This window comes from Henckelia pumila, chromosome 1 (genome assembly GCF_033568475.1).
Source record: "Henckelia pumila isolate YLH828 chromosome 1, ASM3356847v2, whole genome shotgun sequence".
NCBI classification, from domain to species: Eukaryota; Viridiplantae; Streptophyta; class Magnoliopsida; order Lamiales; family Gesneriaceae; genus Henckelia; species Henckelia pumila.
In genome coordinates this window covers 100721807-100736021 of record NC_133120.1, presented here as the reverse complement: position 1 = coordinate 100736021, position 14215 = coordinate 100721807, and the positions used below count along the sequence as shown (strand labels likewise).

The window sequence follows — 14215 nt, the reverse complement described above, 5'->3', positions numbered from 1 at the left end:
TATATCAGCACAAAAAATATCTCGAACTTCAGCGAACTAAAATATGCAAACAACTTTCTTTTGAGAGAGAGGGAGAAAATCGCAGCGAAAGCAAAAACTCCGATGTTTTACTTTCTCCGATGTTTTGTCAGTGTTTTAGATGTTTTCCTTTATCGTTATACGTTATAAGTGATCATATATATAGGCTAATACTTCAAACAATACGTCTCATGGCCTAAGGATGCAACTCATGACAGAAAAAGCCCATAAACAGATGCAACTTTTCGGACTGTAGAGGGCGCGCTCGGTCGGTAATTTTTAACCGATCGAGCGCCCCACATTTTACCAACTTTATGTTTCGCTCAAACGATGCTGCGCTCGGTCGATAAATTTCCACCGATCGAGCGCCCAACTTTTGGCCAACCTACTGTTTCGCAGACGAGGGCTGCGCTCAGTCGGTAGTTTTTTACCGATCGAGCGTACTAAAAAAATTTTATTTATTTATTTTTTCTTTAACCAAATTTTTTTAAAAAAGAATAATTGATCATAAGACCTCGCCACGCCGGCCGGCCACGCGTGTTTGTTGTATCGATTAGCGTCTTGCCCCTTTACAAAACATCCGGTGCCCTAAGAGCCCAATCTCATAATCCAAAGTTGGATTATATAAGGTGAACAATACATTAAACATGTTACAATGTGAGACAAACCAAAACAAGTTTTTCCTCTAATTTATTCACCAAATTTCAAATTTGTTTCAACACAATCAAATAAATCTTTCAAGCTCATTTCAATTATAATTCATTCAATAACTTTTCTAACATAATAAATAGTAAAACTTATTATATAAATAATAATAATTTTTTATGAATCGGAAAAACTTTTGTGTTATATCTATACTATATAATATTTATTCAAAACTCATCAACACAAAATTTTTTGGGTAACTTTTTTAAAGCAATATATTTAAGTAATTTTATTTTATTTTAAATATATTAGAAATTTATAAATATAATAGAATTTCAAATCAGCTCTTTGCTCCTTTCAAAAATCAAAAAGACCTTTTGCACCAACCAAACAGCCCCTCGCGTTGCTCAAATGAACTAAGGAGTAGAGAGAGAATTACACAACAAACATTTTTCATTGACGGCTCCAACAATCTTTTTCTCTCCAATTCGCTATATCTCGGGCCTCCATTTTAATTCTCTCCTTCTTGAGGATTCATGTCGGTAAGTTTTTTTAATCCCGCCGCTGTTTTTGCATATTCATCTGTTTTCGGATTTCTATTTTCTGTTTCTTTTCTGTTCATTTTGTTTTTGTATTTTTTGAATTTCTGTTTGTCTTGGGTTTATTTTTTATTGATTGTCTTGGGGAATATGCTGCTGAAACTGTGCTTGGTTAACCTAAGATAAAAGTGCTCTATACAAATTGGATTGTTCGTCACCAGTGATTGATTGGTGGACTTTGTTCCATTGATTTCAAGCAGAGAATTGGATGAGCGCTTTAACATTGGATGGATACTGTATTGGAAAAGGAAATATTTTATAGTAAATCAAAGAAAATACAAACTTTCTAACTTTTTTCTCAGCTGCTTTTGTTCTCGAGGAAACCCTCAAAGGTTTTCAATTTTGTTTGATTTATATGTTGATCTAAACGTTGCGCATAATCTCCACTGGTCAGAACAAAGTTTCTAACACATGCTTGTGATTTGTGATAGTTGAAACTATTGTTATGTCATACTTTTATATTGCCTTGTTTATAATACATAATTATTGCATAGTTGCTGGTATCGAACTGTAATTTGTTGTTGACGCATAAAATTGTAAGGTAGAATCTATGTTTAACTCTTCTCCTATTCCTATTTCACAACTTGACACCTTGCAGGTTTCATCTTGTATTGTATTTGATATAGTGTGTGCCTTACATCCACCAAGTTCACTATATAAATGAACGAAAAAATTACCTTTGAGCCAAAGCGAACTAGCGAATCGTACGCTTGCTCCAGGTCTCATTAATTTGTGTATATATTCAATTGGATTCCTTCTTGTGACATGAATCTATATAATTCTTAAAGTTATTACAAACCATCTCATATGAGGTCAAGCTTTTGGAAAAAGTGATTTCAACATGGCATTGCAACCAGGAATTGGTATACAATTTAGGGTGCTTAATCGCCCTTAGTGTTGAACCTCTGCTTGATCTTTCAAAACAATTCAATTATAGCTCGACATTGTATATTTGAAAGCTGCAAAAATTACAGAAATGGCTAAATATAAATGCTGCTTCTTAGCCTCAAGATCCTAGCTTCTCCCCTGGAGCCACAAGTTCAAAACTACTTGTACGCAAAATCCCATATGTTTTATAAAACTAGTCAGTGGTGGCCTTTATTATCTAACGTCCTACCAACGTGCATATGTAATCACGTTCGGACTTATAAATTTTATGATTGGAGCCGTCCCATGAGCTCGAGCTGAACTGATTAATTTCTCAAAGCTTGAATGCTGAGTAGGTGCATCAAAAAACTTCATGCTTCCTTACAATAGTGTATTTAATATGGCATACTCATGCATCTACATTCGGGTGACTTCTTGTTAACAAACTTGAAATTCATACGTAGCGATAGTCTTGCTACCAAGCTCAACCATTTTTTTCACAAATTTACCACAGTTACATTCATCAACATTTCAATGGTGTAGTAAACTATGGAAATTGTACAATGCATATCTCTCTTTCCTAATTGGCTACTTGCAGTTTCAGTACTGGTTATGATTGAAAGCATTACTTTCTGTAGATGTGATGATACATTCATCTGGGTCGTCACAATTTGACTATTTGAGGTTGATCCATTTTCAATATTAGACTCTGTTAATTTTGTTAGGAGTTGCATCCTTGATTTAATTTTCATACCGAAATGAGAAATAGTGAGTGCTGATTTGGAGTTTTATCAACCTTTATGTTTACATTTTGGACAGGAAGGTAGGCCCTTGCCCAAGTTTGGAGACTGGGATGTCAATGATCCTGCTTCTGCAGAGGGATTTACGATGATTTTTAACAAGGCAAGGAATGAGAAAAAAACAGGTGGGAAGCCTGATTCTCCCTCGAAGCTGGATACGAATACAAATACTAATCATGGAATGGAACATGTAAAAACTCCGGGCGTAAGTGGTTCTTTGGTTAGATTGAAATTATAATATGATCCGTCGTATTGTTTTTATTTTAATTTTTTGGGTTAGAAATTTGTCAACCCATCTGGATTTTGAGCGTCTCAAAACCGATGACAAGTTTTGGATTTGCAGAAAAAATGGTTTTGCTGCATGCAAAGCTCAAGCACGAACTACTAAAGTCTAAACAGCGTGAAAAAAAGTATGCATATTTATAAAATGTTGGGTCCAAAATCACATCTCTGGGTGAGGTCGGCAGGTATCAACAGGAACCATGGTCAAGCCCTTTGTTTTGTGCTGTAAAATTGTTGCGTGGAAAAGAAAACTTGAGAAACTTGAACAACGTTGTGCTCTCTATGTTTTGGCTGATTATGTATCTGCCTAGTGTTCAAATACAGTTTTTTGGCTACCTCGGTGGCTTCTAGTACATCAGTTATGCGTCTACTTTCGATCGATTACGATGGTGCGCGATCATAGTCACATGCATTTGTGTTCTCATTGACGATGATTCAATCTTGATATCGTTTTTTCATAATCAATCTGGGTACCTACTGTTGGGTGCGTGCATGTATATTTAGATTGCCAGAATTATCTCTCTCTTCGTGGTCCTAATAAAAAATTTATAATTGAATATCCTCATGTAATTTATTTTAATAGAAATACTCATATATCATATATGTCCACATACTACACGAGGAAGCCACTTTTGAGCCTATTGCTCAGCCCATGGATATCTTATATGATGGGGGGTAAAAAAGAAGCAGCGGTATTTGACATAATTCATCCCAACTAAAACATTTCTAATTTACACACTTAAAATGTTGACTCTGTTGACCGACGCATTGGCCCTTCTCCGTCGTGCATGCCTCGCCGGAGCCATCATCGAAATTGGCGGTGGTACAGTCCACGGTGGGTACTCTGTCTTTGACGCCGTGGGTCACCGAAACCCCGCCACAGTGTTGGTTGCACAGCCGCGGCAAAGCATCGGCATCCAGCTCTATCTCCGCTTCCTTTTTTTCAATCGCCGCTATCTCTTGCGGCGGACATTCCTCCTTTTTGGTGGCCATCGCAACTACAGACGTTGGATTAAACTGGAGTTTTTTGTTTCGTAGATTTTTAATACCAACCAGAACACGAGAAGCTACTGATAGGGATCGTAACTTCAGGACAAATGTCAAGCATGCAATTCTCCAGTAAGCTTTCACCGTTTTTGTTCTGTTCTCAAATGGGCATGGGCTGTTATCATTGCGGCCCATTCCTGTTTTTAGGCCCAATAAGATGCGGATTATGGAACATTTATGAACCATGGACAATATGGTTATGTTAATTTTAAAGTAATGGTATGTACAATTTTTTCAACATTTATGAACCATGGACTCAACTTTTAGGGATCTTGAGATAGGTGATCCAAAATTGAAAATTTCACCTACAGGCACGTCCCAAGTACAGTGATCCAAATTTGGGAGCTCAAGAATGAAACATATAAAAATAAATAAAGATCTCTCTCTATGAAAATTTCCAATCAAACCAAAAGATTTGTGGAAAAATATTACAATACGATAATTTACCATTTTCACAGAGTCAAGAAAGTTCGGATATCACCCGCATACATTTGTCTTCCAAAATCTTCACAGTTTCAGTGAACAGTTCTTCAGGAGGTAATGCTCCAGTCGACTCAATTGTAACTGAGGAAGTACAATGAAGACAGCTTCAGTGAACAGTTCCAAGATCCAAGTTTCACATAGATCTCTCGCTTATATTTCACATTAGCAAAGCTACAATTTTATGTCACTCTATTCAAGTATAAAACCGTAAAGAACCAAGTTTCCTTTGCTAAGTTACCAAAGAAAATAAAATAAGAAACGTGAATATCCTTCCCCTTTCCGTCTGTATCAAATTCCATTAAGCTACCACGGATTTGAACTTTTAATGGGAGGAAACACGAATGTAGATCATTCTATAGGAGTTACTTTACAGAAGACCGAGGAAACAAGACATAAAACTGATCACAAGTATGAATGCTTTAAGTTCTACAACAAGAAGAATCAACAACGTGGACCACAGTCTAAGGACGGCTACCCTTAACTTGAATTTGGAACAATACAGAAAAGGAGGGGAAAAAATGAAATTCATATTAACATGCATGAAAAGTTAGCGTGAAAACCATATTAACAATGGTAGCTGAGCTCTACCTTAGCTCACGTAGTTAAGAAATCCTACAACCTTAAAAAACAACAAAATGAATCCACCATCAAATTCTCGTAGATATCAACCAACAACACAACCATCTAAAAGGACCACATATAACTCATATGCTGGGTTTTAACTTTGAAGTACCCAAGAATCTAACCAGTTAAACAATGGTACATTAGAGAGAAGATTCTTTTCACTTACAAATAAAATGGTCTTTCACACGCCGCAGTGACACATTTTTATCCCAACCATCGCCTCTAATGCATTCTCGACAAAGAGTACAAGACCGGGGCCTTGCCACAGTAGCCCTTTTTCTACCTGCACATCACCCAATAACCATATACAGACCAAATTAACCAACCACCTTTTTCATCATACAACTTAAAACATATTGAATCAGGGTGCAGTACTTCATTCAATTAAATGACAATTTTACGTGCGAACAGTACACATATAAAAAATGCAAAGAGACAACCGCGCCAACAATCTTACCTTTACCAATATCTTCAATATCAAATACTTTGACAGGGCATTTCTTCACAAGTTCTTCTGCCTTCTCATCTTCAATATCCTGCAACAACACAACCTGTACGAGCAGATAATAGATTTTATTAAAAATCCCATTATTATTCATAAATGACCAGCAAAAACAGGACATGTACGTGCGGGCCAGAAAAATCTCGAGCCGAATGGTTGAAGTTCGATCATTCTGAGGTGTACGAATTACCAATAATAAGTCAACAATGTGCAGTCAGCTACTCAGCACTGAGCATTTGGAAGTATGCAAAACAGACACATTGGGATAAAAGCTGACAGCATGAAATAATATTAGGATCACCCGAACTAAGATGACATCCCAAGCTCCAAATAAGACAAAATGAAAGCAAAATTTATCCACGCAGAGTTGCAGACAATACCAAGACAAAGTTAGCGGTAGAGTTGAGAACCAGGTACGGACAATAAGTGGCAGATAGTACGTTAGCCTTGCTGATAGCAAGTGTGGTTCATTTACGCACTATGCATATAAAAATTGATTATCCAATAAGAACCGGCGCATGTTAGTTAAAATTTAGTGTGATTTGGACAGAGTTAGTTAAATTTAGAGCATGTACGTAAAATTCAGTTCACAGTGAACACTCTCTGTTCCTTTCGGAATTCCGGAAAGTACAGGGCCTCACAATTTCACGCTCACAAAATTTGGGGGAAAATGAGACTAAAAATAAATAAAAAGAACAAGCACATTTGATACCTCAGGTAGCATCCTATACCAAGCGGTGGCGACAGGGGACCATTTTGCATGTACTTTACCCATGCCTTTCACCGCATGAGCTTCCAGCTCAATTTCCTGAATAATAGTAGCTATCAGAATTTCAGTAAAGCACAAAACAGATCTTTTAGATTCTTGAAGTAGGAATTGCAAAATCCCAAAAAGCATCAGCCATCAGGTGACAACAAAAAATATCAGCAACAAAATATAATATTATTTTTGGGCCCACAGAATCTCTGACTATCAGTCATTAGTTATCATTGTGCAAGTATATGAGTTTTGTAAATTTAATACAAATACACAAGTTGCAAAGTAAAGCATACCTGTCCAGGCCCAAGTTTAGCTATAATTATATCTTCATGCTTGGGAGTAATTGGGTTGTTTGAAAATTCAGGCAGGGAATCTTGGCTGCAATTGAATGAAGTGTAAGTTCTAATCTTCGAAGTTGAATCGGCATTGGATTTTTCTGAATCCAGAATTAACTCACTGCCATTAGGCAGCCACTTCAGCTCATCAGATTTCACTGCATGGTTTCAAAGAGCAAAGGAGCAAAGAAAAAAAATTAGATGGTGATAACAAAAAGGGTGAAAGAAGATGCAATGATTTCACGGGTAAACATATTTAGTACCTTTAATTCGTGAACTGCCTCTTTCACAGCGAACATGGAGTTTAAAAACAATGGTGTTCCTCTCATTGGGTTCATCATTAGCTAGAAAGTAACATTTAGGCTACGGTAATATATCAAAAAAAATGAGGGAAAAAAGCTAGCAGAAGAAAAGGAAAAGTTAAAAACCTGACATATAGTTAAACAGCCTTGGGTCAACTTTAAGTGGAATGAGACCCAATCTATGTGCGAGCACCTCATCTTGAATCACTGAGGTGTTGTTTGCAATCAAAACCTTTTCAATAGCCATCGTGGGAAGCTAGAAAACAAAAGGCCAAATCAACAAAAACTTATGTCATCTATCCAATAAATTATCCTGGAATCTGGCACACAGACAGAATTGTTCTTTGAAACTGACCAATAATTTTAGTCAAGGAAAAACAACAAAGAAAAGGACACCAAAATTTAATGCACAAAAGATCTAGAATTTACAAAAATCTAAAGTTTCATTTCATATAAACCCAATAATACTTTATAACAATCTAAACCACTAGCGATGAAACAATAATCTACAAAATATTTACAGAATATGTAAAAATATTCAGCCCAAAGGAAGACCCGTGAAGATGTTTGCTTTGTTAACTCAGCATGAGATGAACATATAGCATGCTTTAATTAAATTAATCCTCTGGGCCAAAAAAACTTAACTAGTTGATCCCAACATACTCTTGAAGAAGAATGCATCCTTATCATTTAGTTATATATCTATATCAACAAATCAAAAATATATATATCGCTATATTAGATTAGTTCTACCATGAGTTTTTCTGCACCTGCCTTATTCATGTGGACTACATAAATGCAGCTGTTTGTGACAAAAATATGTAAAGATAACTCGACAGATAGTTCTTATTTCACTTATATATGCTTCTGCACGCTCAGGATTGAATATAACAGCCAGTATGGTTAAATATGTTGCTAGGCGAACAAGATATCATCAGAAACCTTATTTAAAAAAGTAGTTTTAATAGCCAATATTTTTTTCCCCTCTTCTAACCAAAATATAGACAAAACAAAGTTGAGCACCTCGGCAATGAGAATTCTGCGGAAAGCATTCGCCAAGGAAGCATCGATGCCAATCATATCGAATTCCATGTCATCTTCCGTCAGTCTTATAACTTCCACTCTAAAATTGTCGCGAAATCCTTCGAATTGCATGCTGTTGTCCACTCCCATTGACGCATACGCACCCGAAGACTGGATTTTTTCAGTCTTTATAACCCCCCAAAAAAAAACGAAGCTTTATCAACAGAAGCAACAAAAATGATTAATTACGATAAGCAATAATTCAGAAAACGTAAACTACATGAGCCGGGGCGTCGAAAGAGCAGAGGACGCGAGTCCTCTGAAATTCGAGATGCGGCGGGAGTTTTCCCGTTGGGACATCGGGCAAATCCCACACCGGAATCTTGGTCGTCCTTTGTTCTTCCATGGATTCAGAATCTTCGCTCTCTGTTGCCATGTTCACCATCGACAGTTCTTCCGCAAGTACCTCCGAGGGTGCGTGTGTTTACACAACAACAGAGAGAAAAAGGAAATAAATTGGGGTTTTGTGACATTAGGGTTTAAGAAAATCTTTCATTTTATTTTTTATTTTGTTCCTTTCTTTTAAGTATGATATTTTCAAGTCGTGAATAAAATCAACTGCGAATAACATAGTAAACCTGAAATATGCAATAATTAAATTCAAACTAAAAATTATGTCTTTTGAGACTCGGTTGATTGACTGGAGTCTGGACTCATGCTTACTATAAAAACTACTTTTTTTTGGCATAAGTTTGTTTTTTCACGGATATGATTTAATAAGATATTTTTGTGAAAATCAATGTATTGATTATTTAATTAGGATTATTATATAAATTTAACATATTAAAATATTGTTCTTATATTAAATTTAAATTTACATAATATAAAAAGTCGTAGTGAAAATATTAAATAAGTTCAACAAAAAAATATCAGAGTCAAATCTTTAATATTTGCTTCCTTTATATAATGAGTGGGAAAAATTAATAGAGCTAGGTGTATTTGTGAATATGTAAAACATGTACTGAGAAGGATCTCTTTGGCATAATTGGTTCTGAGTTTCACTTCCGTAGCTTTATGTCTATTTCATCAATAGTTACTTATATAATTATTGTGATTGGTTATTTAATTTAATTATTGAATTATGAGTGATAGATTGTATTTTGATCCAATCAATATCTAAACTATATAATAATAACAAAAATATCCAAACTTCCATTTAATAAAATGAATATAAGAACTTATTTTAGTAAAATTTAGAAGTAACTAAATTATTTGTTAATGATAATACATAATAAACAACTTAAACATCTTAAAAAATAATTAATGTTGTTAAAAATCCGTGCACTCGAATGATTAATTGTATTTGTGTATGTAGCTGCAGGTATGTATAAACGACAAGATTTAGGTAGTGTTTGGAAGAACTTTTTAAAAGCAATTCTCAGCTTTTTCGTTAACAAAAATTTGAAAGTTTGTAAAATCTTGTTAACGAAAAGCTGAAAAGTGCTTCCTAAAAGCTCTTCCAAAAACTACCTTAGACTTGCATGAATGTATGGAATCAATCAATTTTTACATGTGGATGTATTTATACCCATATATATATTATTGGTCTATTTTGATAATCTGGATAAGTTGTGGGAATAGTTGATTATGCAGATCGACAATTGGTAAAATGACCAGCATTTGTCTCTCTAACACACAATTCAGCATTAGGTGGCTCAATATTGTGGATCACGCTTGTAATTGTCCGAAACATAAATATCCATTTTACCAGTTTTTAAGTTTAATTTCCATCTTGTATTGAATGGACCAATGAAGATATTCCAGATTGAGTACTACTCCAAAATACTGTAATTATATATAGACACTTCGAGCTAATATCTTAAAAAAAAACTATAATAGATATGAGAAGTTTATCTAGTTTTATTATTTAATATATATTAATGTTTGGCACCTACATATAAATCGTTGATTGAAGAATACATAATTTATGTTATCAGTATCCCGAAATTTATTCCAACTTGATAATATAATTATTACAAAGGCAGCCAAAAGGGTAGACGGGGCCAGGAGCACAGAGAGCTATTTGCATTGGTGGTTTGATTTCTTGGACAACAACTACACCCGCCACTATTCAAACTCATTAAAACAATTACTTCTTAGTCAAACTAAATATCAACTAATCTTTAATTAATGTTTTTTCCTACTCAAACCAAAACTTAATTAGATTAACATCAATAAATGACCACTATTTCTCACTCACACCACCCCTATCATATCATATTTATAATTGTATTAAAAATTATGACGAACTTCATCTCTCAATCAAGTCTAAATATTTCTACAATTGGCCGGGAGATACATGTTCACATATTTGATGGGATTGTATATTTCGCTTTTGTTTCTCTTTGCATATCCAAATTTCTCTATGCATGTTTATTAAATACACATAAAATAGGAAGTTTCTGGGTAAATTTACCGAAAAAGTTTAATTATGTCACCATCTGAGTAAGTGAATACAAACACATATGAGCTCTTAGCTAATTAAACTTGCGTAGGGATTAAACAATTAATGGAGAAGTGAGGCAGTTAGGCCAAAGGTTGTGTGGTTATAATCTTCCAAATCCGACTCCCTTGGAATGAAAGCAAAGCCAACGTTGGATTCTTGGTCACCATCCCATCCAATCCCAGCTTCACTTGACTGAAACTCTTCACCTTCTGCGCTCATCCGATCCTTTTTAATCACACCATATTCTTCATGGGATTCTTGGCTTTTTAATTTGTGGGTTTTTTGTTTTGTTTGATGGTGAATTATGTATGATTTGATTCCGGGTTCAGAGGGAATATTGATCCATATATATATATTCTAGCTAGGTGAATCTTGATTTTGTTTCTGGTGAGATCGATGAACTCGAGATATTTTTTGACTGCGGATTCACCATGCAACATTGGGAACTCAGTTGCGGTGTCGTCGATTCTGCAAACGATTGAAGAGAGAACTGCTAGGGCGCCGCCGCCGCCCATTAATCCGCGCGGTCGGCCTTCTCGGAATTCGTCGTCGGCCACGCCTATATTGATCAAGTTAGCTATGAAGATGTCGAGAGCAAGATGGTATAGTTTCTTGAGAAGAGTTTTCCATTACCAAAACGGGTCGGGCTCGGACCTCGGGCCTAACCCATTCAATTCCGGGAGATGGATGTTGCTAGAGTTTGTCTGTTTGGTAGTTCAAATTAGTGTCACTGTATATACTTTGATCGTTTCCAGAGGGGAAAACCCGGTTTGGCCCATGAGGATATGGGTTTCGGGCTATGTTTTTGGCTGTTTTATTAGCCTTGTTCTGCTCCACTGGCGTTATCGGGTCGTTTTCACGTTTCTAGGAGATCCGCATCCGAATTCATCTGATGTTGAGCAGCAGCAGCAAAGCTCCGAAGAATCGAGGTAAATGATTTAATTTGATCCTAAGTAAAAGTCCCAACATATATATCATGTTGACTCTTGTTTTATTACTTACTATATATGCTAGTGTTGCCAAGAAAAATGCTACATGTAATGACTTAATGATGAGGCAATATATGATCAGAAACTTGCAGAAATTCAGAACTTGCGTGGAGCTGCTGTTTGCAATATGGTTTGTGATGGGGAACATATGGGTTTTCGACTCGCGGTTCGGGTCTTACAACGGATCCCCGAAGCTCCATGTCCTGTGCGTCTCCCTGCTAGCATGGAATGCTGTGAGCTACTCTTTCCCATTTATACTATTCGTGCTGCTGTGCTGCTGTGTGCCGTTTCTTAGCGGACTCCTAGGTTACAACATCAACACCGCATCGCGCGATCGAGGGGCCACCGATGAGCAGATCGCCGGCTTATCATGCTGGAAATACGAGGAAGATCATGATGTAGAGCTCGGAGATCATGAATATCGTCCGGTATGTCCGCACGCATAAACTATTGTGCAACTACTTTAGATCGAATTATTATTTTTCATTCGGTTGGATAGATACGTCTCTCGAATAAATATTTGTGAAACTGTGCTACCCAAAGATTGACACGCACGCACAAACTACTGTGAAACTACTTATTTTTCATTTGGTTGGATAGATACTGTTGAAATATTGTCCCACATTGGTAGGATATAGTACTGGAAGTCCTTAATATAGACAAGGGCAATCCTCACCTCTTGAGCTAGCTTTTGAGGTGAGTTAGGTCCAAGTCTCATTTCTAATAAATACGTCTCACGGATAAATATTTGTGAAACTTTTGAGGTGAGTTAGGTCCAAGTCTCATTTCTAATAAATACGTCTCACGGATAAATATTTGTGAAACTGTGCTACGTATATATGTTTATTGAACGAGTTAATTGTATGGACAGGAATGCTGCATTTGTTTGGCGAGGTATAGGGAGAAGGAAGAGATGAGAGAGTTGCCATGTAATCATATTTTTCACCTAAGGTGTGTTGATCAATGGCTCAAGATCCTCTCTTGTTGTCCTCTTTGTAAGCAACAAATAAATAAATCAAATGTATGATAAATTTTACATTTAATTTTGGGGGTTTCACATTATTATCTCATGCATATATATAAATTTTCCCTTGTATATTTACATGCAAAATAGAAGATATATATACACATACTTTTCATATATCTATTTATATACGATGTGGATTTTGATGTTCCAAAATTTGTTTTGTACATGCATGTTCCCTTGAGAATGAGTATATGCACAAAAACAGAGACTTGTTTCTACTTCGGGTTTTCTTTTCGAAGATTACACATTAATTAATGTGTCTTTAATTTGAAATATTATACCCTGTACCCATTTATAAAATTGTTTCATATATATATATATATAAAAACATGGATGATATGTCATGGAATTTGCATGATACGACAAAAATGATTAATTATACACATTTTAAACTGAATTTATATGTGCGACACATATATGATCGGAATGAATATAGGGTTAAAAAAGGGAAAACCATTAAAATTAATTTATATTTACATATTAGTAATCAATTTCGATTCATCTTCAAATTCATCTTCAAATGTTTTATTATAAAAATATATAATATTTTAAAAATATGAAATTGGATTCGAGCTCAAATTAAAGATGCGTCCCATCTCATGATCATATGATCATATTTAACAAGACAAAAGCCTGGTAATTAAATATTATTGTCACTTTGCCGCCTTCAAATATATTTATCTACTTACCATTTTTTTTCAAGGAAATTCGATTTTTTTTTATTTCAGATCCATTCATCCCATTTATATTAATATAAACACATATATGTAGATATATAATTCATTAATCGGGAATTACATCTTTTTTACAAAATGAGAGGACTTAGAAAACCAAATATCAAAATCTATTATAAGGAGAAGACTATATGTGAAGTGTCATGCCTGCCATGGTTTAACTCGAATTTTAAAATCAGGCCTCAAGAAAATAAAGTATTTTTTTTTTCCTTTTGATTAAAGAGGTTTTTTGAAACAAAATTTATAGTAACGTTTGGCCTTGGTTTAAAAAATCGATGATTTAATAGTAGTGTTTATTGAATATGTACTTGACAAAATGTTGTGTGTGTATTCCTTTCTTTTGTTCTACTCGCGTTTTTTTTAAAATCATTATTTTCTTTTTATTTGTTCTTCTGTATATTCTATAATTTTTAATACTTTCATTTTCCCCTTCAAAAGTAAGGGGTGTATCGGTTATAGACTTTTAAAGACTTTTATGGACTTTAAAAGTTTTTAGGTATTCAATATAGACTTTTGCAAACTCCATAAAAGTATAGTGGTATTCAAAATAGATTTTCATGGAGTTTTAAAAAGTCAAGTTGTATTCAATCTTGACTTTTTTAAACTCCATAAAAGTTAGGTAGTATTGAAAAGTTTCATGGATTTTCAATGATTCCTATTAAAATCTTTATG

The 14215-nt window shown here is 35.0% G+C and overlaps 2 protein-coding genes and 1 long non-coding RNA gene across 3 annotated transcripts; 2 read left to right on the top strand and 1 right to left on the bottom strand.

Moving 5' to 3' along the window:
- The first annotated feature begins 1027 nt into the window (after window positions 1-1027).
- LOC140889778 (uncharacterized) lies at window positions 1028-3617 on the top strand. Its single transcript, XR_012152155.1, has 3 exons — window positions 1028-1205; window positions 2949-3134; window positions 3273-3617. It is a non-coding gene; the product is annotated as an uncharacterized lncRNA (long non-coding RNA).
- Window positions 3618-4607: 990 nt separating this feature from the next.
- LOC140889773 (uncharacterized) lies at window positions 4608-8840 on the bottom strand. The gene is made up of 9 exons (XM_073297502.1): window positions 8568-8840; window positions 8288-8473; window positions 7391-7520; window positions 7226-7306; window positions 6921-7120; window positions 6580-6675; window positions 5823-5916; window positions 5532-5648; window positions 4608-4822 (listed from the first exon to the last, which is right to left on the bottom strand). The coding sequence occupies exons 1-9, from the start codon at window positions 8730-8732 to the stop codon at window positions 4719-4721; spliced, it is 1173 nt and encodes a 390-aa protein (XP_073153603.1). The 5' UTR covers window positions 8733-8840; the 3' UTR covers window positions 4608-4718.
- A 1870-nt stretch (window positions 8841-10710) lies between these two features.
- LOC140876026 (E3 ubiquitin-protein ligase At4g11680-like) lies at window positions 10711-12855 on the top strand. The gene is made up of 3 exons (XM_073279867.1): window positions 10711-11722; window positions 11865-12210; window positions 12654-12855. Exons 1-3 carry the CDS (start codon window positions 11190-11192, stop codon window positions 12807-12809), a joined length of 1035 nt encoding a protein of 344 aa, XP_073135968.1. The 5' UTR covers window positions 10711-11189; the 3' UTR covers window positions 12810-12855.
- Window positions 12856-14215: the final 1360 nt, after the last annotated feature.